Source organism: Coloeus monedula, assembly GCF_965178545.1.
Source record: "Coloeus monedula genome assembly, chromosome: 4".
Lineage (NCBI taxonomy): Eukaryota > Metazoa > Chordata > Aves > Passeriformes > Corvidae > Coloeus > Coloeus monedula.
This window is the reverse complement of record NC_138784.1, coordinates 700,476-724,912: the sequence shown is the minus strand read 5'-3', so window position 1 is coordinate 724,912 and position 24,437 is coordinate 700,476. Positions and strand designations below refer to the sequence as shown.

Sequence of the window (24,437 nt, the reverse complement as noted above, 5' to 3'; positions counted from 1 at the left end):
TAGGGGGAGAGAATGAACATAGTGAGGTAAAAATCAGGCAATGACTAGTGAATGTTAGGGCAATTTTGGGGGGGTAAAACTGGAGCTAATCTCCAGAGTAGTGAATGAATACTTTCTTGTAAAAAAGAAGAAATCAGAAGTGCACAGGCAGGGACAGCTTGGAGGGAAAATCTGAAGCAATCCCCAGGGAAGAGAATGAACAGCATGAGGTAAACTGAGGTAGTCACTTGCAGAGACACAGTGAAAATTTTGGGGATAGACACTGAGACATTCTGGAGGACAGAGAAAATTACTTTTTGGGGTAAAAATGGGATGATGGGTAGGGCAAAGCTTGTGGGAAAAACTTGAAATAATCTGTAGGAAAGAGCATGAGCATTTTGATGGAAAAATGAGATATTTATTCTTTGCTTCCCTTTGGGATAACTTAATCTGCACCCTTCCATGAGCAATTCCTTGGCTTCTCCTGGAGAAAACCCCCATGGCAGAGGCAGTGTGCAAAGGAGCCCCGAGCTGTGCTTGGAGCAGGGAGTGCTGAGAGCTGCGTGTGCCTCTGCTGCCCCAGGCTGGCAATATCCCCATGGAACAGACTGGGCAAATGGCATTAGAGGGAGCACAATCCCTTCCTGGAAGAGGTTTTCTCCTGTGCAGATCAGGCACAGGGCAGGAAGGGAACTTTGGAGATCAGCTGCTTTCCCCCAGAAAGCATCACTCACACCAGCATGGATGACATGACCTGTGCCCACTGCTCACCATGCACCTGGCCAGAATCAAGAGCAAAGGTGGGTTTGGGGGTGAGCACTTGAAATAACTTGGAAAGAGAAGCAATCACCTTTTGCTGCTTCTTTCTTTCTTGCAGATGCTGGGATTGCCTCTGGGCACATGTGCTGAGCTCTCCCTGCAGGGAACTGTCTGCCCTGAATGCCTGTGCAATAACTGCAGCTGCCCAGGCAGACACAGGAAACTATTCCACACATTAAATTGCTGTGACCCAAGGCACTCCTGGAGAGAGAGTGTAGAGAGTTAGAGCACTGATCCTGCTCCCTGCTTTCCCAGTAGTGCATGAACATGATTTCATCCTGATCCTGAGAGCTCCAAGGACAGTAACAACTGAGGTGCCACTGATGCTGCCACTTTTCTGATGGGCCTGGCCCAGAACCATAGCCCAGCAGGGGTCTGTGGGAGCAGTTCAGTTCCCCCCTCCCTTCCTGCACTCTGGGCAGTTCCAGGAGCCATCTGATCCCTTTCTGTGGTTGCCACCACAGCCTAAGCTCCCCCCCCCCCACTGGGCCATGATGGCATCTGCGTTCCCAGAGCCAGCGAACGGCTCCGGCCCTCGCACCACTGCTGCACATCAGGCCCGGCCAGGGGAGCTGAAATAAAACCTGGAACTCTCAAGGGTAAACTGGCACCACAACCACAAACCTCCCTCAGTTGAGAGTAAAGAGGTGTCCCTGTATTTACACACGTCCAGGAACAATACTCCTCTAGAGCAGGTGTGGATTTACTTTTTTATCAGTTGAACTGGCACTGCTGCCACCTGATGCCATTAAATTCTCCATCCCCACAATCCCTGGTTACCCTTGGCTGTGGGGTTTTTGCTGTCCCACAGTGAGTTAGGAGGGATCTCTGGCCAGTCTTGTTGCCCAAGAGCATTCAAAATCCTAATCCTCACTTCTCTGACTACTGACTACCTTAAATGCCACTCTGCGTTGTGCAAAAAAGTGCCTTGGTCCCACTGGGAACTGCACATCTCTAACAGCTGTTCTCAGTTATTCCAACTGAGTAAAATAATTATTAAGGAAAAGAGGAACCAGTTAAACCTAACAACTTTTGCCTGATGTTTTCCTCAGGAATGAGTTAGGAGCGCAGTAGCAAGGCCTTCAGACAGGCACAGTGTCTGATATAAACTATATCTGGGCACACATAAAAAATAGGTTATATATAAATAGATAGCTATATGCCCTAATATATAATACATATTTATATTACAGAGTTATGTAAGGCATAAATATCTGCCCTACATATAACCAAAAATATTTATCACCAACTACCTCTAAATTACCCCCTGACCCCTGATGCTAGGAATGTAACATTTTTAGGGATCCTAAAATCAAACAGATGCAGGAAAATAAACCACGATTTTATGCCATTAATTCCAAGATGTTTTCCTGGATCTGTGCTGCTGCGTCTGTTTTTCTGTAAGATCTTGTGCCTTATCCCTGAAGTGCACTCAGAATTGTCAGGATCATGAAATCCATTTGGGATTTTACTGTTGCTGCAGTATCCAGTGAGATGAGTTTTTTCAAAATTATTTCTCTTGGACGGAGCACATCTCCTCAAGTTCCTTCTCACTTTCTGCATCCTGGAAATGCAAAAAGGGAAAAGATCAATGTACAGCTCAAGTGAAACAAATAAAAAGCATCATTTCCCTTCTTTCTCTCCAACCCCAAATCAGTTTTTAAGCATATCATGGAATCCTGGAATGGTTTGGGTTGGAAGGAGTCTTGAAGCTCATCCAGTTCCACTCGCTTCCACTGGGCCAGGCTGCTCCAAGCCCCGTCCAAGCGTGAGTCTGAAAAACCCCAAACAAGTCCCAGATCTAGACAGCCCACTGGAAGAAAACCCAAAATTAATTAGAGCAGCAGAGCCTGGCTTCAGTCTGGCACTTCTCCTTGACAGCACGCAGAGCTGAACGGAGTGCTCAGGGCACACTCGAGGGCAAACTGGGAGAAATCACGGCGGGGTCTGCCCTGGGATGGAGACCCAGCGCCGTCCCGCTCGCCCCCCCCTCCGGCCCCAGGGTGGGTCGGTCCCCGCAGCGCGCGCCCCTTCGGCCGGGCTCGCCCACTCTCCGTGAAGAGGGGCGGGAGAGGGGGCTAAGCAGAAGCTGCGGAGACAGGATCCCCTCATGCCGCTTCTCACCGTTGAAGTCCCCGGTGTCGGCCACCACCGTGGTGTGGTGCTTGAGCTGGTCCAGCGCCGACTCCACCTTCTGCCGCTTCACGGGGGACACCGACACGTCCGCGGCTCCGGGGGACTCGCGCGCCCAGGAGGGACGGTACGTGCCCGAAGGGCACCGGCCCGCGCGCTCCCGCCGCCAATCCCAGCCTGGCTGGGCGGCAGCGGCCAATCAGGAGCGCGGACAGGAGACGGACGAGGCCGGGAGGAGCCGAGGCGGGGCAGCGGGAGGGAGAGCGATTCTGATTGGCTGGTTCGTGAGGGCCGGGCGGGGGTTCGCCTTGGCGACCGTGACGCCGCCATCGTCCCCGACGGAGCGTATCGGGGGAGTCTCCTGGCCCCGAGATCTCTCGGGCCCGGAACCTCCTGTCCCCGGAGTCTCCGTGTCGCCAGAACCCCCGGCAGTCTTCCCCGCGGCCGGTACGGCGCCCGACCCGCCCCTGAGCCACCCGTCCCTCGTGGCCGCGCGGGGCCCGGGCGCGGCCGGTGCCGCAAGGTGGCGGCGGGCAGCCCCTGAGGGAGGCGGCCGTGAGGGAAGGCTCGGGGCCGCGTCGGTGGTGCCCCGCTGCAGGAGCTGAGCGCTCTGGGCTCCCTTCCCCGCCGTTGTGGCAAGGTTCGAAATGGTTTATCGAGTGCAGCTCCAGGCGCTGAGAGAGCCCTCGGCCCAGTAAGGCAGGTGTTTTGGGCTCGTGGTTCGCCTGAACTTTATTTAGGCTGTAAAAGAGGTGATCTTGTTAGTGTGGGCCCACTTGGAAATTGTACTCTCCAAAACATCTACAGAAGGAATTACCAGTTATTTCAGCTGGGTAATTTAATTGTTAAGGAAAAGAGAAGACAAACTTTTGCTTCTGGAAACAGGATGGCTCTTGGCTGGAAATGTTGGAGAATCCGTGTAACAGGCTCCTAGTCATGGGGTTATGCTGTTCCCTCTTTCTGTATGGTTCCACTTGGGACAGCTGCCACAGTCGTTCCCCTTCCAGAGAGGCAAGAATGTGCTTTTGTGCAGCCTTCTCATGCTTTGCCCCTATTCTTAAGACACAGCTATCCAGGCCGTAACATCCTTCCTGTTGAATGTCAGTCCCCAAACCCAAAAGGAAATGTGTGGTTTCAGACATTCTGCTGAGTTTCTGAGACTCTCAGTGACAAAGCATTATGAAAACCCAGTGAAAGAGACGGAGATGGAGTTATAACTTAACTATTTTAATAAATCTTGTACAGTGCATGGTTATATCATTGTCTCCTTCGCTCAGTTACATCAATGTACAGTACTTTATAGCAGTGTCTGCAGGCAGTACAAACAGAACAGATGCACAGCTCAGTCGCGTGGAAATTTGTAAAAGTGGCCTCTGCAATAAGGTCTACTGAGCTATTTGTTTTAGGAAGTGCTCCTGTGGCTCCCGGCTTTACAGAGCTGTCATGTACACTCCTGTTAAAATCCCAGATAACCGTAATTCCCTGTGATTTGCTTTCCTCTACACCCCAGGACTAGAAGATGGTGTGTTTCCTAGCTCAACATTCGTTTTTATTTTCATTTTAGAAACTTTTTCGCCTCCCGTGCTTGCCATCCTGCCTCCCATCTCCACCCTAATCCGGAGCCAGGGCTTCTCAGGAGGATTGTCCTCTTCATCCCTCCCTGACAAGGTGAGTGCCCTTCTCAGATCCTAGTAGGGCTGTGACTAAACCCAGGATCCTCCCCTGCCTGCACCCTAATTCTGCTGGTGAGAGCAGTGTCCTGTTTCAAATGAAGAAAACAGATTATCCATTGGAGACGCTTAAGAATGAAGCCAAAACTAAGGTGCACTGGTGTTCTCAGTTTTAGACATGAGCTCCCCAGATGCTGTTTTAAAGCTTTTTCCATTAAATGTGCAATGACAGGCACAAATTTGGACAAAGACTCAGCATGTGCTGAGAGAGAAAACCCAGCTGTCCCTGGGCTGTGGGCAGCTCTGGAGCTCTGTGTGCTTCACTGCTTTGCAATCAGATTGGTCTGTCAGTCAAACAGAGCTAGAAATGCAATGTGCCAAACTTGCTGTGGACAGGAACTACGCTGCTTGCTTGAGTTTTGAAATGGTGAGTAAATTTTGGAAGCATAATCACTTAATTCTGCTTCTAGGGAGAGGGATTTTCCTCACCCCTATTTACAGATTGCTATATACAAATGCACATAACTTTATGAAGGAAAACGGGAAGTAAAGAGCAACACCCTGTGCTAAATTAGAGGGGTTTTTTCTTGTGGCCATTTAATTTGTGTTAAACCTGCCTTTCCCAGTGTGCTTTGGGGTTTCAGCTATTTGGGAATCATTTCAGCTGACTTTTTGCAGTGAAAACGTGAAGATGGGGACAAGTGACCAACACCCTGGGAAGGGCTGTGGGTGTGCCTGGGTCGGGAGCAAACGGTCAGGGCTTATCTTCTCCTGGTTTGAGGCCCGGTTTGGCAACACCACCGCAACATTCCAGTGCAGGATCCGTGCCCCAGGGAAGGGCTGCACAGCTGCCCCCAGCCCCAGCCTCTGCATCAGCAGCGGTGGGCGGGTGGAACTCACCTATTTCCAGATTCAAATCCCTTTGTTTGTCACTCCTGCTCATTTCTAGGCACTGAAAGCTCATTTCAGCTGTTCAGAGATAGCACTAGCTGGTCCATGGATTTAAGGAAGCAGCCAGACTTCGGGAATGTGTGTTGCCATTCTAGCCTTGTCCAACGAGGGGGCACAGGGGGACAGGACAAGGACAGGCAGTTGTCACCGGCCCTCGTGGGCTGCAGGGGACACCTGCACTGAGGAGGAAATGGAAATGGAAATAGAAAGGGTTAGGTTGCCCAGAGAGGTCATGACTCACCATTCCTGGAAGTGTCCGAGGCCAGGTTGGACAAGATTTGGAACAACTTGGGCTTGTGACAGGCATTCCTGCCCATGGCAGGGGGGTGGAATGGGATGAGCTTTAATGTCCTTTCCTTAAACCCAAACCATTGCAGGGTTCTAAAGCCTTATTCCTCTGGTCCAGGCTCCAAGCCTTGAGGCTGGCCTCTCTTGTGCTGTGTGCCACGCCTGCTCTGCCAGGGGAGAGTGGGGAGCAGGGGACAGCCCTCGGAGAAAAGCTTTGGGGGTCTTTTTTTGCTTGAAGCCAGCCCTTGTACATCCAGCCCCGTGTGAATCCTGCTCTGATCGCATGCACGGAAAATTTCAGTATAAAATGTATAGTTATAAAAAAAATACTTCATGCAAAATTAAAACACCTTTCCCAGTGGGACATGGTCTTATTGTCAACCCTTCCCAACAGTGTTCAAGGAATTGTCACTCTGATGGCAGCTGGACCCCAAGGGGAGCTCTGCTGCATCTGGCCTGGGCCAGGAATCATTGCTTTCATTCCCTTTTTTTCTGCACTACTTAGGGCTAAGAGCTGAAATAAAGCAGAGAGACTTTAATTTGCAGAATCAATCCTTTCCTGGCGGCGCTTCGTGATTTCTTGGAGCTCCGACTGCCCTCTGCTTTTCTGGAATGGAAACAAAACAGGCAGTTTGGATTTGAACTTCAAGCTGCAGTTAAGTGACAGTATTTAATTAATGCTGTAAAAGTAGAGCTAGTTTCAAAGAGATAAGTGATATCAGTAAAAAGCAGATTAATTAGTGGAAACAGGGGGATCTTACAGATTTGCTCAAAAGACACTTCGGAATTTTTACGTGTGTTTTATTGCTGGTGTAGGTTTGGTTGCATTTTTTTTCCCCACAATTGTATTTTTTAAAATGCCTGTTTAATGAGCTATCTGACGCTGCTGGTACAGCCCCCATTCCAGCAGGAATTATCCAGAAAAATGCTTACCTCCAGCTGGTTTTTCTCCACTGTGATCTTGCTGTAGACTCTGTTTCCCTCATCACCGCACACCTTCTTCAGCTCCTCTCTGTTGAGGGAGAAGAGCTGAGCTCCGGTGAGGATGCCCACGTGTTCCACGGTCCTGGGGAGACACAAAGTAGGGAGGTGACGATTGTGCTGCACGTGGCCTCGTGCCAGAGGTGAGGAGTTGGAGATGGGAGGCCAGGAGCTGCAGTGGGACCATATCACGGGGCCCTGGGGCTGTTCCAAGGTGGCAGCTGCAATTCCAGTAGCATTTCAGGCCTTGGATTTAGTTAGTTAACTGTTTATCTCCAAGAAAATATTTATACCAGAGAAAGGGAGTGACTTTGGGCTCTGAACATTCTGGTTATAGAGCCTGGATTGAACAGGGTTGAAATCTAATTTGCAACACAGGCTCTGTAAGTAAATCCAAGTGGCTTGTCCCAGGTGAGATGGTGCCGGTGGCCTCCCCCGCTCCTTCTCCAGGGAAGGACGAGCATTGCACGTGGCAATAGGGCAAATCTTACTCTTTGCTGAATGACTTGGCCTCCAGCCAGGCTTTGACTTCTTCAGTGCTGGATTCAAAGGTGAGGGGCACGAAAACTTGCTGAGGCTTTTCCACTTTGAAATTCCTGTGGGGAGGCTGAATTTTATTGTTTGTGATCTTCTTTAGCAGCTCGTCGTTCAGCTCATCCGTTTGGTGAATAAGTTCTGTAGAAACAAGTAGGGAATGAAAGCAAGTCTTCAGTCAAAAATGCCATTAAATGTTTGTGGGGAAACTGTAAGGCAAATGGGGATGTGGCTCAACATTCTTATTTAAATTCAGCCCAGAAAAGTGATTCCCATTTTCCTGTGCCCCTGTGTTGCCATTTATTTTGCTCCCATCACCCCTTGGCTGTTGCCTGATGTGGAAGCACAGTTCTGTGAGAATCTACAATTGGAGGTTTGGAATTGAGACCTTTTCAGTCCTCTCTGCTGCTTCTAGTCACTAATTTGCTGATCGCAGAGCTCCAGGTTTTGCTCCGCAACAGAACAGAAGCGGCAGGAAGCACAAACTGGGAATGAGCAACACACTCATGATGGGATGAGCTTGAAGGTCCCTTCCAGCCCAGGGCATCCTGTGCTTCTGTGAAAACTCCAGTGACTCTTCATCCAGTATCGCTTTCCCCATGAAACTCCTGAAGACTGTGGAGAATAACTCAGTGATACGAACAGATTTGTGTCCTTGTATTGTGAGGCTTCCTGTCGTCCCAGAAGGGCTCCTGCTTCCAGGAGTGGACAGGGTGGGATAAGGGGTGAGGTGAGCAGGGCCCCTGATCTCTCTCCTGCTCTGTGAGCCCCACAGCACGTGCAGGGTGAGGGAGTGATGCGGATCTCCTGTTTGGCCGGGAATTCTGTGGAACCACATGAAGGAAGCGGCCAGGCGGGCACTGTGTGTGTGCCGGGAGATGAGCAAAAGGAAGTGAGAGAAAGGGATTGGCCTGAGCTGTTCCTTAGACACACTTAAACATTTTGGAAGAGAAAGGAAACTCTCTCCTTGGGAGGAGGAGGAGGAAGTTAGAACTGGAGGAAGGAGGCATGGGGTGATCACTTATTGCCCTGCTCGGCCCGGGCCGCCCGAGAGCCCCGGAGGTGTCACAAGCCCCAGGGCTGCTCTCTTGGCTCTTGTCCTGCCTGGAATGGCCTCCAGACACAGTGCTGCTCCATTGCTGTGATCAGTAAAAGGTGCAGGGGAGCCCCTTGGGCAGGTCTGGTCCCCCGAGCGCCCAAACCCAGGGGAGCCCAGAGTGGGACACACACGTGCGTTCTTTGGCGTCCTGTGCAGAGTGGCGCGACAACATCTCAGTGCCCCACTTATCCCCGGCGTAGCTGGCAGGCAGCTTGTGGGTTGGGCTGGATGGGCCATAGCCCCTGGGGCTCAGGTCTCCTTTGTACCTCTGGTTAGACTGGTTAGAAAGGGAAAGAAAAGTAAGAATTTTTTTTGGTCGTTTTTAATTTTCTTAAGCTTTCTGCCTCACACCCACGGAGGGACAAACTGCCGTGTTCTCCTTGTGCTGATGTGGGGCTGGGGAGACCTCAGGTGGAGCTGCATGGAAGAAGTTAATTTCTGGGAATGAAGAACCCAAAGCAAAGTCTGAAGTTTGCGCAAGGGAATTCCTAGTTGTGCCAAACGTGTTCGATCTCATTGGAAGGCAGAGCCTCACTGCTCCGTAGCTGGGATGTGAAGCGGGACCACTGCCAAGGGCCTGGAGCGGACTGGAAAGTTTTTTGACGTTTTGATTAAACTAGCAGGGATTTATCCAGAAGCCTGCTGGGCCGCCTTAGGCTTTGCCCAAACGCTGCAATACCAAAATGGGGAAGCAATTCCATGCTTCCCTAGGGTGTTTAGAACACTCCAGCTCCACATTTCTGCAGTGCAAGTTGCAGTATTCAGTTAATTCTCACTTAGATGGTGTTTCCATCTGCCTCCACTCCAGTAACGTGTTCCTGGTGCTGAACTGAACTGGCTGAGGGAAGTGTCCATCTTTAATTTAACCCCCAAGAAAAATCTTGATGTGGAAAAATATGGAAAGCAGGAGGCTGGTGCACAAATAGGAAGGATAGGCCTTATTTGGGAAGACGATCGTAGCAAAATGTGAATTTTATCATAGGAGACTCAGGAATCTCCTGGCTTTGTCTGCTTCTGAAGGTCTGTCCTGATTGGTGCATAGTATCCTAAGAAATCAGGGAGGTCTAATGCCAACATTATTCCCAGAGGCAGATTGTGCCCTGCAGCTGATACCAGTCAGGTATTACCTGACTACAGACCTGTTTGAGCTCTTCCAGTTTCACCACATCCAGGATATTGTACGGAACAGAACCGGCCTGCCCACTCCGGTTGAGCAACTTCCACCACTGCTTATTATCTTCCAACACCTGAGAGAGGGACAAAAATAAATCTGCTGTGGGAAAATGGGATTTCAGGCATAAACAACCAGGATATAGCGGGGCCGAACCATCCAAAAGGTGAAGTTGCCAGAAGGACATCACTGAGGCCAGGAGCTCTAATCAGATCTGTTGCTCTCAGATGCAATCCAGGACTGAAACTTTTCCTGGAAAGCATCAGAATGTATCGTAAGGATGAACAGGAGAGCACCTCTGCGTGCTGAAGAACTCATAGTTCCTACATAATGTCCCTGTTTCTCCAGACCTTTTTTTCCTAATGACTGAGTTTCTGATGTCTTTTTGCATTAAAATAAATAATTAAATAAATAAAAAGCCACATTTTGCAGAGAAACCTTTTCCTCAGGTCACAGATCAGTGTCAGCCCAAGTCACGTCCCACCTTGTCCAGCTGCCAACAGTGCTGCAGTAAGAGAAAGGTTATGAGAAAGGTGCTTTTCAGAGAAAACAAATCCTCGTGGAGGAGGAAGTGGTGATAAGGAACCGACCCAGCGGGGGATGAGCAGGGCTCTAGAGCGAGTTGTTGTCCTCCCTCCTCACTGTGGTTAAAATGGGACCGATGTCTTTGAGCTGAGGAAATGACACAACACAGCACAGGCAGCCTGCTCCAGCTTTGGGTTTGAGCAAAGCTTTGTGTCACTGCTGAGATACCACCAGGGAAAATGGAGTTGGTGCTTGTTGCTATCCCGAGCTCTCTCCTGCCCCTGGGGGACACACCTTTTCCAGGAACGGTCACGTACCTCCAGGATTTCATCCTTCAGCACCGAGAGCTCACTGGCGTTTCGCGCGGTGAAATCGTAGCGGATTTTGGCAAATCTCTTGGGCACAGCCACCCCCTGGGCCTCGAAATTCCTGCAGAAGAGAAGTGGCCTGAAGTTCATTAACCTGAGCTAGACTGTTGGAAGGACTCTGTGTGGAAGCTGGAATTGTATTAGAGGATCATCATAAACTAAAAATATATGTGACAATGTGGCCAGATTGCAATGAATCTAAAGACAGGACAGGGTTGGCTCGAGCTCACAGAGCTGCTGCCTCCAGTGTAAACTAACCGCCTCGTGAAAGCAAATGGTTTTTCACAGACATTATTCAAATAAAAGGGGAAAGGGGAAAAAAAACCCAACCAAGAAAAAAGGAAGGTTCCCATTAGCAAAAAAAGCCTACATGAAAAAGTGAGGTTGTGAGCTATGGCCGAAGGGCCGAGTTTGGTGCTGATTCTCAATCAATTCAGCAAATGACAGTGCATTGATGCAACTGTTTTTTTAGTCAAATTTAGTCCTGATTCTTCACAGTAATTTGCCTCAAGAAAATGAGCCCCATATCCTTTGGTGAGTTCCCTGTTGGCTGAGGCCCAGACCTTCAGGCCGTGACTTCTCAACATACTTGCAGTGAGACTGGCTCCCTCTTAATTGCTTCTTTTTGAAGTATGGTTTGTCACTATCATCCTGCTGAAGATGAACAGGGCTGGTGTCTCATCTTCATATATTCTTCCCCCTCCTCCCCTCTCCTTCTTTTCCCCTTTTTCACCTCTAAATAAATTTCTTCAAGGCGATTTAACCCTGGGATAGTCTAATCCACTTTAGTCCTTCGTGGTCCACCCTCAGATAGATGTGTTGGCACAGAAGAAGTAAGGGTGTTCCTTTAGGATCTGATACTGTAATAAAGGGAAGAGAAAGATGAAACAGGCATTTCATGTTTGTCTGTTTTCTCTCCATGTCGTTTCGTGAACATGTACTCACACTTGGCCAAGAGTAGTGCATTCAGACACTGAATATGAGTGTTGAAGAGGGGACTGAGAAGGAAGAAGCTTAGTGTTCTGCAATAGGAATTATGCTTTGGGGATTTTACGAATTGTTTCCCTCTTTTTCACCATCATGCTCTTCTTGCACACTTCCTTGTCTTTTGCTATTGAGCGAAAGTCTGGAGGCTCAGAAAGCCCAAGTTTCATCTGAGAAAGATTTCCTGTGTCAGAGAGAACGGAAGGGATTCTGTTTCCATCCTTTCATGCCAGGAAGGATGAACTGCCTGTATCAGGAGGTGCCGAATTGGTTCTGGGTGCTGCTGTAGCTCACAGAATTGCAAGACCCAGTGCTGCAGGAGTTCAAATAACAGACCGGTGGAAAGGCTCAGGGGCCACAAGCTGTGCTGCATCTCTCATGGACTTGCAAGGAACCTCTCCTTTGGTGTCTGTGCAAGTGCTGGCTGATGTGGGCACTAGGATTGCTCTTTTAATCAGGCAGCTCCAGTACCTTTCAGAAAAGAATTTTCATGGCACATCATGAGCCATTAATCTCTTGACTAACCATAACATTTCCTTACTCCTTGGTTTTACAGCATTACTCAAACACTGACATTTGTCATTTCACCAGCCATCTCCCTTGACCTCTAGCATCAGGCACTTGCAGGGGGAAGGATCTGGTCTCACAAATATTTTCATACTCTGATCTCTGTGATTTATTAACCATGAAGTTTTGCCTTCAGAACTCAAGATGCCATTTCAAATAATTTCATGTGCAAAAGTCGAGTTATTGGGCAAAAGGGATCCTTGATAGCTGGGTACAAAGGACAGCAGGACTGCTGTTGCTGTTTTCTTTTCAACTACTGTGCTTGCTGTGTGACCTTGAGGAAATAGGTTCACTGCAGCTTTATGGTTCCGTTTTTGCATAGGGAAAATAAGGGCAGTGATAATTGCTTTCAGTTGTAAAACACTTCAAGATTTATGGAATATGAATGATTCTTACTAAGTGAAAAGTGTTGCAAAGCTGGCTTAGTTGCACACTGTGCTAACAAAATCCCGTATCAGCCTATTGACCCCAGCCTGAAACACTCATTAAAGTTTATAGGACATTTTGGTGGATGAGTTGAGGCAGTTGTTCTGCTGGAAATATCATACTGAAAGCACTTTTAAATCCATCATCCGCTTTGACTTTTTTCTCTATTAAAACTAAACACAACTGCTTGCTCTTTCCAGTTTTCTTAGTTTAGTTTTTGATGGGTAAGTACTCACTGTTAACTCAGCTTGTACCCCCATGGCATCTGAGACATTACAGTTCATTCTAGTCATAGCATAAACACACAATAGCTGTTGTACTGAGACAAAAAGAGTTATAAAACATGTAAGATATCCAATGGACTGGTATTAACTATCAAGTTGCATGGTCACTTTTGAATGTCAAATGTTCTTTTTATGGATACTGCATTAATTTAATTTGTGCTTAAACGTTAGCTAGGCTAGACATTGGTGTCTGAAAAGTTTACATATTTTTCCAATGTCAAAATGTGTAAATTTAGTATTAAAGAAACAAAACTATTTACTTGTACTAGAGGAAAAATACTTTCGTAGCAAAGAAATTAACTGAGGTGCTCTTTAGAAATAGGTCTGGCTTGCTTACAGAATTGTTGCTTATGCAGTAAAGCAGATCTACAGATGTTTTCTTTTTTTCTTCCAGATAAAACTTGGATTGTTTGAAAAGTGGGGAGATATTTCACCATAGTACAAAAGAAGATACAGAAGAGGAGAGCAGAATGAGAGCTTTGCAAGTGCCACATGCCTGCAGCCTGCTGTCTTTAGCGATGCTGTTCCTTCCAGTCACTGGAACGTCAAAACAAAATATCCCAAGACTGAAGCTTTCCTATAAAGGTAAACTTTTCAGTAGTTTTTCTGATTCTGGCACTTTCGTTTCGATGTGATACTGCCAGCAGTTCTTTTTGTATTACTAACCAGGAAATACATAATAGAAGCCTTAAAGATGGATGAATTCTGCCTCGGGGCAGTATTAAAATCTGGGTTTTTTGTTGTGTCGGGGCACATGTTTCTGAAGTATAAATGTCTTTTAAAAGTATTATTTCTGTTTGCTCCAAGAGGATGTTAACAGACTATACATAAATTAGAGGGGAGTGGTCCTTGAAAGGCTCTGAGGTGCATTGGAGACATTCCTGTGTGGCTGGTGCGGATGATGTGACACATGGAGGACATTCACACCTTCCTACAGCATCAGAGAAAGTTGAGGGCGCTGACTCAAGTGTTTCAAGGGGACTGACATTTATTTTTGTAATAATTCTTTTTCTATCACTAAGTGGATATGTTAAACTCTTCATATGTGGTTTTCTTTCTCCTTGCCTCTTTGGATCACAAAAGCGTGTTTCTCTGCAGAATTTCTTAGTCTTGTGTGTAGTTCTTGTTAAGAATGGTACCGTCTGAGGGATTTCAACACAGACATATTTATGTATTAATGGCCAATTTTTTAAAGAAGGTGGATTTCTTTTTGCTTTGCATGTACAGTACACCTCCACAGGCACAGAGATGTGTCACTGACACTTCCTTCTTTAGTGAAAACAAATGCTCTCCAGTTAGTTATGTTTCAGCTATGTCAGCACCTTGCCCTTAGGGGAGCTATTTCTGCTCTGTTTTTCAAACTTATGTCTTCCTATGCATTGCAGAGTTACACTCAGGATGGTGTGATGGGACAGGCTGTAGAGCCTTCATCGGGGCTTATGATATGTTTATCATGAGTTTAACACCCAGAGAAATGTATTGAGTAAGCAGAATGACATGCTATTTATTTACAAGCTTCTCTTTTGCTAGATTTGCATGCCACTGTGCATGCTATTCCACTGTGTATATAAATGTGTTTGGATGTGTTTGTGCGAGAGAGACAGAGGAAGCAAGATCAAGGGATCTTGACAACATTTTTATAAATTCAGGGAACAGTTGCACTCCCTGAAGCCAATGCATACAGAAACTGAAAGAGCTGACATGAGTTATGAAAGTTAGCAGTAAAACCCTCCTGACATACAGCCGGCCTTCTCACAGCTAGGCCTTTTGAGCTAATTCCCAAAAGCAGCATATACCATATGGCCATGGCATTTACTGTGGATTTGACGCTCACGATTAGTGAATTCCTCTCAACTTCAAAAGCAGATAGCCTTTGGCAAAATCCTGATGGATGCCTTTGGCAGGTAAAGAGGGGGAGAAAGAAAAATTAGTGAGGTCAACACAGGGGAAAAAAAATGGCTGAAATCTTAGTTTAAAATAGTGGCAGAGACCTGCTGGGAACAGTTGGGAAAATGCCTGAGCTTGTTTAAAAAGACAGTGAGCAGATGATTGATATTTAGGCCCTGACCCAAACTTTTATTAGCAACTTTATAAACCTTTCAGTTTGGCTTGAGGGATACCGTTTCCTGTCCAAACTTATTCACCTATATCCCTGTAGGGGGGGAAAATCAGCAACAGATACAGATGCAAAACAGCACATAAATCTTAGTTTTGAGAGCTGTGATGGAACTGAAAAGTCAGAAGAAAGAGAATTACCAGAATTTATTGTGCCTTGTCTTACTTTCTTGGGGGGTTGGAAGGTGTATATTTTTCCACATGGAACAAGAAATAATTTAATGCTGTTTTTTCACATTTATGTATTGTAAATGATTCCAGTATGGCTTATCATAATTAAACTATATTTTGCGTGTTGACAACAGAATATCAGATGTACTGAATATTTAATATAGTTGTGAGAATTAAGTCTACCTTCCTCCCCCCAAATCTTTCAAACAAAACAATTCCAAGGTTTCTGAGAATAAGATGTAGGAGAAATGAACTGGTTTTTTGCCAGTTCTCATAAAATTGTTAGTCATGTCACTGACAAGTCCTGGCATCTCTGTTCTTTGGAATTCATACTTGAACTCTCATGAAGAGGAGAATACAGGGCTCTTTTCCTTCTTTATGGAAAACAGATGAGAACTGGCCACATCAGGCAGTTCCAAAAACCTGGTCACATGTGTCTTTGAAGGGAAGGTTTCATCTCCTTTCAGGTGCAATGTGCTTATGGCATAGCTCCATCTTCCCAGAAGAGCTGAGCATTTGCTGGGGCAGGAGAGCTGGAAGTAAGCGGGACTTTGCTCTGCAGTTACTGAATCTTCCAGTTGCATCAATCAGTGGTGGATGGAGGAAGAGGGAGAGGGTAGGGTGGTTAAAGATGTGTCTATAACTGCAGGAGTGCTTCAATAAACCACAGCATGTCAAAGCTCCTTTGTGTTCAAACAGCAATTGAAATTTTAGACCTTCTCTGAATGGCAGTTACAGGTTTCCTTCTTCTCAAGGTTGTCATCTTAACGAATGGGAATCTGTGCAGGAAATGTTAAGATATTCCAGTGAGTGATGTTGGGATCAATGTAAAGTCATACAATGGATTTCCTTTATTGTTTGTCCCAGTCTAAAGATGTGTTCTAAAAAATTGTGCATGTATAAAACTAAAACTACACACAAATCAATTAAAATATGTTGTAGTACAGAATCAAAGTCATATATTTTCCACCTGTGTTAACCGAATACACTATGATCTTTAATCACATATCTCATCCTTTCACATTTTCCCTGATCCATTAGTTGAAAAATTCTCTTATTCACTCAGACTTAACGTTTAGATACTCGTTCATGTCATTACTATCCCAGAAATTGTCACTCCTCTTGTGATGTTTTTAGGGTGCTCTCACTGCATATACCTTACTTATTCTGTGTATCTTAGATACTTCTACAAGATTGAGGTGCTTTTACTATTACAGCTTTAATATTAGGAGAAGGTAACAAACTGTCTTCTAATAGAAGATTATGATCTTTAGAAAACCAGGGGATGATTTTGAGTAATATTCCATATTTTGACTCTCTTTGCCTAGTACTGCTTTCAGTCTAAGACCAACAGTGTGTATTTATCACTCATTTTCATGTAGCTGGAGATAACCTGTGACCTTCATCCAAACTGCAGAACTCCACAAGCACAGAAGTGATATTCAGCTTCCCTAAGCAGCACGTCCTTGTTGTCTGCTGCCTCATTTAACATCCTCATTCCAACCTCTAGAGCAGATGCAGAAGGTTTTCATATACCAGTCTAATTCATTAATGTCATTTTCAGGACAGCATCAGTTCTGTTACTAAAGAATGGAAGGCTCAGTGTCCTAATTCATGTATGTTTAATTCATACAGTGTAGACAGTCTTGTTTCTGTTTGATCTTCTGAGTAATAATTTTTCCTAATTCATTGGGAGGTCCTTCCATAAATATCGTGTGTGTGTCTTTTTAGATTTTACTTCATAGGGAGAAGTAAAGAATAGCCAGACCAGAAGGTTGATTGCCTTCTGAGAAAAAGAAGAAAAAAAAGCAAATTTTTCTCAATTTGTGGCTATCCTAAAATTTTCCTGCCGAAAGAGAGAATCCTAATTGCAAATTTAACCCTATTGATTTGATTTACTTGGCTGCTTTTCATGGACATTTTAGTAAGTGCAGTCTGTGTTCTCAGTGAATGCATTTATATTACAAAAGTGTGCACCCTAGTTTCTTGGCTGGGGGGCATGCCCTAGCCCAGATTTGGACATTGTCACCAGTGACATCCACAAACATCTATCATTCCCGTGTGGGAATGTGGCCATTCCCCAGAGCAAGCCATGCTTACTGTGACAGCGGTGACTTGGTCAGAGGACCAGGAATCCTGCATTGTGACACAGTACAGAGGAATAAGCAGGACTGAAGGCAACGTTTGGCTTTTAAAGCAGGATTTACTTAGCACTGTTAAAAACGACTATGGTAGTAATTTACATCTAATAAACAAAAGCATTATTCTCAGCTGATTTGTTTTTCTCCATATAGAATGAATTAAGATGCAGTCTCATTCTCACTGAAGTCATGGCAAGAGTTTTTCCACTGAAGTAAATTGAAGCAAGATCAAATTCACGCTCCTCACTTTTTTCATCTTACCTAAATAAACTAAAGACAGGTAGTTCTTTCTCCTCTGCTGAAGGATGACAGTGCTAAATCATCAGCTCCACATGGAAATTAGCCATGTTTAAGGATTGTTTAGTTTCACGCAGTGTTTTGCACACAGGATTTTCTTCCCCCAGAGTGATCTATTCTTAAAACATGGTGAAAAAGCAAACAGAGAACATTTTGGTGCCAGGAATTCTTTTGAAAATTTGACTGGGTGAGTGCATTTCCTTAATGTTCAAAAATTATCCTTTGACCATGCTATTTAACAGTGTCAAGCATTCTGTTCTCTATATTGTTTTTGCTTTAAACCTGTTTCATTTTAGAACTGATGAGATGCTTAACTGTTGCATCAGAGCAGTTAGTTTGTTCAGTTTCAGTACAGCTGGCTTATTTCCATGTCATGCATCATTTAATTATACATATAAAACATAGTTAAAATTGTACAGCTCCATGAGCCTCACTTAAACTGTCTGTGGCACTGCAGTAATCCCAGTACCCTGACGGGGTGTTGCACAGCTGTGACTGGTTGGAATGTGGTAAACTGGTGATGTGTAAGAGAGCCTAGAAGTGAGCTTGCATTTTGCAGCTGTGCTTGCTCTACTGGAAGAGGAAGTTAAACCAGAAAAAAACTGCTCTTGTGGCAATATCAGCATCTGTAAATCTGAATGCTTAATGAAAATCAAGGAAAATGTGCTGAGTGAGGAAGTGGTGCTTTTCCCTTGTTTGTCATTTAATTAATTTTTGGTGGTTTGTTATTTCTCAGAAAAATCTATCTCAGATTCCTCTGTGGAAAAACATGAAGTGTTTATGTGAGAGTGAAGATCCTAGTATTGGATGATTGTCTAGATATGCAAAAGACTTTGCCTGTTTTGTCTCAAAAATGCTTTCTGGAGGCAGTGATCATTGAGACTTAAAATGTACCCTAGCTTGAAGATGGATGGGCACTGCTGTCCATGTGTATATGCTGTCGACTGAGTATAAACTTGAAGGCATTTATTACATCTTAGTAATGGGAAAAGCAGCAAATTTCTTACAGACATTTTTTTCCTTTTTTAAGCTAGTGAACTTGAAGGTCAGATTCAACTATATGTTGCATTTTCTGTCATATAATTATCATATCTATAATGTCCTGAAGAGCAGCCTCCAGTCAGTGACATCAACAGTTTACACAGCAGTTGAACTAAGAATAACCTTGGAGAACTGACCCATGTCAACCTCTTATGAGTGTAAACTGTAGTTCACAACAGTTTCTGTTTTTTCATGATCACAGAAGGGCCTCAGTTGGATAAAAGAAGAATTGTGTTCAAAAAATACAAAACTATTCTGCTGAATGTTCACTTTACTGTATCTCAGAAGAGGAGAGGAAACAAAACTGAAAGAGTAATACTTAACAAAGTATTTTTGCTCCCTTATAAAAAGAAGGACAGGACAACATCAAAAACAGCTTCCCTAGAAGAATGCAGGGAAGATACATGATAAGTGGCATCAGCTTGGAAGAGGGATCAAAACTCTTTCTTTGATTGCTTTTACTAATGACATCTGTTTAAGCAAATCCAATTCAGAGCAGTTTCAGGAATCCCAAACTTGTTCTCTTTCTGAGCACTATTTGGAGGGCATGATCTGCCTGACATCAGTGTCTGTCTAGCAGTGGACATCTGTGGTCACTATGCAGGTGCTCGATTCACATCCTGTTTCCTTTTCCTCCCTCCCCATTTCTGCAGTTCCATTTGTAGGTGAGTTCCCCAAAGAAGAGCTGAGGAACATAAGGGATGACTCTTCCGTACTCACAGTCCTTTGGAGATAAATACACAGAGATAGCAGAAAGAGTCAGAATTTCCTTTAATAAACCAGTGCAGTATCAGACAAGTCAGAGAGATTGGTTAACTCTGTTTAAGGCAGACAATTTTGAAGATGGTGGGAGTGACAGATGTACATCTTTGCTACAAATTTGAAAAATGAGACATTCTACTTTCTGAACAAAATCCTGGCTATCCCAGAATTTTGCACTGTGTTGAACCATAGAGTTTTAAGAGCTGAGAGGTTGTTGAAGACACCAAAATTTTGTAATTAACTTACTGGGCCTCTTTAAGGAGGGTGTTACGTCTTCCTGTGCATCATTCAAGCAGCCTGGATTTCTTTCAGAAAGATTTCTCACTAAATCTGTAACAAAACATTAGCCTATATGACATCCTGCCCCAAAAGTAATAAATATAAATATTATTAATAAAAAATGTCCCCCTCCAAGATTAAATAAAAGCTTACACCTATATACCAAGAGCATCCACGGATCATGTCACACAAATTTATATTTGACAAGGGTTTGTGTGGGAGGGCACTTGTGCCTGCTTTGTACAGGGAAGCTCTGGGGTTCCCAGGTTCACGACTGATGGGTCTGCACTTTGTGTCTGTTGAGGCTCTGGGTGCCCAGGGCCATGAGCAGTTCCCGGACTGGGGATGGCGGGTGGGGCTGGCCTGTGATGCGCTCTGGGGCCTGTGACAGCACAGGGGCCGTGTCACAATGGGGGCAGCTATAAAAGGCCCCATTGGTTGACGCTGCCCCCAGTAGAGCCTGGGCAAGCGGTGAGTGCCCACAGGCGGTGGGGAGGCAGGGCTGGGGGAGGGCTGGGGCAGAAGCGCTGGCACCCGGGGCGTGTGTTCTGTCCCTGTGTCCAGGGCCCAGCCCCTGGCGGGAGCGCCTTGCTCAGGCTCGGTGCTTGCTGGGGCAGCGGTGCAGGCCTTGCCTCCTGCCAGCTGCCGGGGCCTCTCCTTCCTGCTGCCACATCCCCGTGGCTCCTGCCCTGCACTGGCTGCTTCCATTCCGGCCCTACTGAACCCCTTCTGTGTGTCCTCTTGCAGACCATGGCTTTATTGTCATTGCTCTTCGTGCTCATGCAAAGCCTGATCCAGTACCCCCAGCCAGCTGGGGATGGGCTGGATGAGGCCACGCACCGGCGAATGCAGGAGCGTGAGGAGCTGCTCGACCGCGAGATGGCTCGGCTGCTGCAGGAGCTGGAGCAAGGGCCCCCGGAGCAGCAGGACGAGGGCTGGGGAGCCCTGCTCTTTGGTGCCCTGCAGCAGTGGCCATTCTGGGCTCTTGCTGGACTCCTGCTCCTCTTGGGCCTGTGGTTTAGCTGCAGGAGGAGTCCTGAAGCCAGCAAAACCAACAGCAGCGGCAAGGACCAGACCTCCTGCAAGACCTTGGGAGAGGAGAAGGAAAAAGAAAAGGAAGAAGACAATTTGGATTCCGAGAGAGATGGAGAAAACATTGATGTGACTGTGGAGGCAGATGACAGTGGCAGCGGAAATGAAGGAGAAGGCAGTCCTGTGGCTGCAAATGAAGGAGACGACAATGATGCCAATGAACGAGATGAAGATGTGAAGTTGAAGAAAGACAGTGATGTTAAAAGTGATGATGGCCATGATGCAAGGAAAGATGAAGGCTGGAGTGATGGGAATATGCCAGGAGACAATACTGCTGAAGGAAATGAAGAAGAACCTGGCAATGTTACTGGAGGTGTGGAAGACCTAGATGAAGCAAATGAAGGAGAAAACAAGGATGTGAAGGTGGAGCCAGACAAGGATGCTGGAAAGGAAGAAGAAGGAGATGGAAATGAAGAAAAAACCGATGATGCGTATATGAAAGCAGGCAACGATGACGTACGTGAAGGTGAAGATGGAAAGGAAGAAAAAGCGGATGTGAAAGTGCAGGAAAGCAGTGATGCCAGTGAACAAAGAAGCAGTGATTGGACAGGACAAGAAGACAGCCGTGATGGTGAGAATGCAGTAGACCATTGTGGTTTTGCTGCAACTGAGGAAGAAAAGAAGGACATTGGAAATGAAGAAAGCAATCTTGGAGACAAAGATGAGAAAGCCAGTGCTGCCGATAGGAAGGGAGAAAAGAATGAAAATGGAAATGGAGAGGAACATGGCAATGCTGCTTCAACTGAAGAAGGTGTTGATAAGATAAATGAAGGAGAAAGCAGCAATATGAAGCTGAAGGAAGACAGTCATTCCAGTGAACACAGAGCCACTGATTGGAATGGGAAGGATCAGGAAAACAGGGATGCGAATGTGAAAGGCGAGAAGAATGAAGATGGAAAAGAAGAAGAAGGTGGAAATGTGGCTGCCAGTGAAAAAGAAGGCAGTGGTGCTGGCAAGGACAAAGGCAGCAGTGGTGGAATTGAAGAGGAAGAAGACGCCTGTGACGTTGGGAATAAGCGAGGGATCCTTTTAGTGGATCGCATACAGTGTCCTGTCGAGGACGTGGAGAGAGGTCGCTCAGTGGCAGCTGAGCTGATGGAGAGCTTCACGCGTGTCTTTATTGACAGCGTGAGCAATAGTTTCTACCCGGTGCCTCAAGAAGCCATCGGGGTGGGCAGTGCCTTTGAGGGTTGGAGTCCCCGTGAGCAGGATGTGGTGTACCGCGTGCTGGTCCCACTGAATCCCCCACCGGGACACGCCTTCCACCTGGAGCTGAACAGTGCAGGGCAGATGGCAGCAAGGACCTTCTGCGTCCGTGTGGAGCTGGTGTGCACGTGCGAGAGGGAGCAGCTGGGCGAGAAGCTGTTGTGCTTCCTGCACCACTCGCAGGAGGAGCTGCGGCGGAAGCAGAAGCCCAGCCTCCTAGAGACACTCTGCACCGGCTCCTACCTGGACGTGGAGAAAACCTCCCACTGGTTCTACCAGCTGGTGAGATGCTCGTGGCTGCATTTGCCTCAGTCGTACTCATGGCACTTGGTGTTTCAGCCCTGCAGCCGGTCCTGCCAATTCCGGCTGAGCAAAGGCAAGAAGAGCCTGATGGTGGAGATGCTGTTTGGGGTGCGCCACGGGGACTCCGACATCTTTGTGGTCAGCCAGCCCACAGAGGCCCAGAAAGGCGGCTCCAGCATCTTTGTGAGCAGCCAGCCCGCCGAGACCGACTCCATCGCAAGCACAGCGTGGCCTGAGACGTACGCTGTGGCAGAGGCAAAATTCTTCCAGCACGTCGCCAGGCAGGTGCCGTGTGAGAGCTTGCACCTGAAATGCCTGCAGCTCTTCACCTGCATCCTGAGGGGCACAGGTTTTTCCAGCTCGACCTGGAAGACTGTGGTCATGCACGTGCTGACCACCGTACCGCTGTCCCAGTGGCGCAGGAGGGAATTTGCGCGGCGGCTGTGGGACATCATGGCATACCTGCGCCGCTGCCTGCAGTTGAAACGCCTGGAGCACTTTGTCCTGGGCAACCAGAGGCTTCCTGAGGAGATCAGCTTGCCGCCGGCAATGCGAACGGTCGAGCCGCTCAACCTCTTTGAGCACCTGGCCCGAGATCCGGCCGCCCACGCAGAGGCGATGCGAGCTTACGGTCAGCTGCGATTCCACCTCTGGATGCTGCTCTCCAACCACTGAGAGGAATTCCCTGCACAGAGCTGTGCTGGGGGGGCTCCCACCCGATGGCAGCCACGTGAGCACTGCATAATTCTTGCTTTTTTCACTGGCAATCCTGAAGCTGCTTTCCTGTTCCTGCGGAAGGAAGATGCTGCGGCACATTAATTCATTGTGCAGACACACATCTCTGCGTGGCCTTGCCCTTCACCTTTCAGTTTACCACGGTGCTGTTGCAATGTTCCTGCGTCTACGAGGCAGAAACTGGCTCCACCTGCACATCCTTACAGAAGACTATGAACTGACAGAGGTTGCTTGGCATACCTCCAAGTCCAAAAAACGAGCCTGTTAGGGACTTAATGTAATTCTTCAGTAAGCTGTACTTATTGTAGTTTTTTAAGGATGTAGTTTTTCTTAGTATATGAAAGTACAACAGGTAGTTTTAATTCACTCTACCATGGAAGAATAGGTAGTCCAAGTTTTCATAATGGGAACTGGATATATTATCCATGCTTCAAGAGGCCCTTTAGTATTGTCAGTGGGTAAACTATTTTGTAAACTTACCCTTAGTTTAGGCAATTAAACTACACTGCTGTAGTTGCTTGGCTGCTTTTCAGTAATATCCAGATATCTATGTTAGGAAAAACAATAAAAGGAGAGAAGTTTCTCAAATTGCCTGAAAAGTGTCCTTCTTTATATTTAATCCAATGGTTCTTAGAGAACGTCCATCCATTGCAGCTACCTGAAAAAATGACAGAGTGACTCAAGCGGTGATTGTGTCCAGCAGTCACATCTCGGTATTGCACTTCTGCAACTCACTAGAGCAGGGGATTAATTTTGTCTCATGAATGCAACCAGAAGTCATGATGGTTGAAACAGCTAAAATATTAATTAATCCTCCCAGTGCTGCTTCAAACCTGCCCCTCCTCATTCAGAGCATGGGAAAGAAAGCTGCTGTGGCCCACATCAGAGAGGGAAGGCCTCTGAAGGGACAGGAACAAGCAGCTCCATGTGAGGAGAGCAGGCAGGAACCTCCCAGAGGAGGATCGCTGCCAACAGCAGAACTCGCTGTTCCACTGAGAGGGAACTGTGCTCGCTGGGGTCCCTGCCTTTTGCTTCCTCTGCTGGGCAGGCACTGCTCCCACCACAGCCCCTTTGGCCCAGCTTGTGGAAGGAGGAGAACACCCTCCCTGCTCCCTTCTCCCCAAACACACACACCCACTTTGTTCCCCTCTCCTCTGCCCCCAGCTGCAGAGACCTGCCCTTTCCCTTGCTCCAGCGCTCATCAGCCCCTTCCACAAGGACATGTGCTCTCAGTGGGTAGGACTTGATCTCTGTGTGCCATTGAGCCTTACGGCCTGACCGCACAGCTTGTGTGGCCTCTGGAGCGATGCTTGGAGTCAGGGAGAAGCACGGCCCCCATGGCTTCTTGCTGCACAATGCACCCAGGGCTAGATTGGCCAGGGCCAAAACTATTGCAGGTGGTTAAACTGTGGGTGTGGCTGTGAGTTTTGGTGCAAGTGTGCTGTGTGTCTGAGGAGCATGCTGGGAGAGGGGAAGGGCAGAACCTACAGCTGTCCAGTGTTGCCACTGAAATACT

General features: G+C 46.8%; 1 protein-coding gene and 1 pseudogene across 2 annotated transcripts in view; one reads left to right on the top strand and one right to left on the bottom strand.

The window, feature by feature from the left end:
• Window positions 1–6,375: 6,375 nt before the first annotated feature.
• LOC309572691 (epidermal growth factor receptor kinase substrate 8-like protein 2) overlaps window positions 6,376–24,437 on the bottom strand; it is a 123,349-nt pseudogene continuing 105,287 nt past the window's right edge. The window contains exons 6-11 of the transcript in view: window positions 10,468–10,579; window positions 9,582–9,701; window positions 8,584–8,731; window positions 7,313–7,496; window positions 6,774–6,906; window positions 6,376–6,447 (exon numbers count right to left, since the gene is read on the bottom strand). The product of the transcript in view is annotated as an epidermal growth factor receptor kinase substrate 8-like protein 2 (transcript). The remainder of the gene's footprint in view (window positions 6,448–6,773; window positions 6,907–7,312; window positions 7,497–8,583; window positions 8,732–9,581; window positions 9,702–10,467; window positions 10,580–24,437) is intronic.
• Window positions 21,113–22,861, top strand: LOC309572382 (inositol 1,4,5-trisphosphate receptor-interacting protein-like 1; the record flags this gene model as incomplete). Its single annotated transcript, XM_082280622.1, has 2 exons — window positions 21,113–21,305; window positions 21,426–22,861. The coding sequence occupies 2 exons, from the start codon at window positions 21,113–21,115 to the stop codon at window positions 22,859–22,861; spliced, it is 1,629 nt and encodes a 542-aa protein (XP_082136748.1).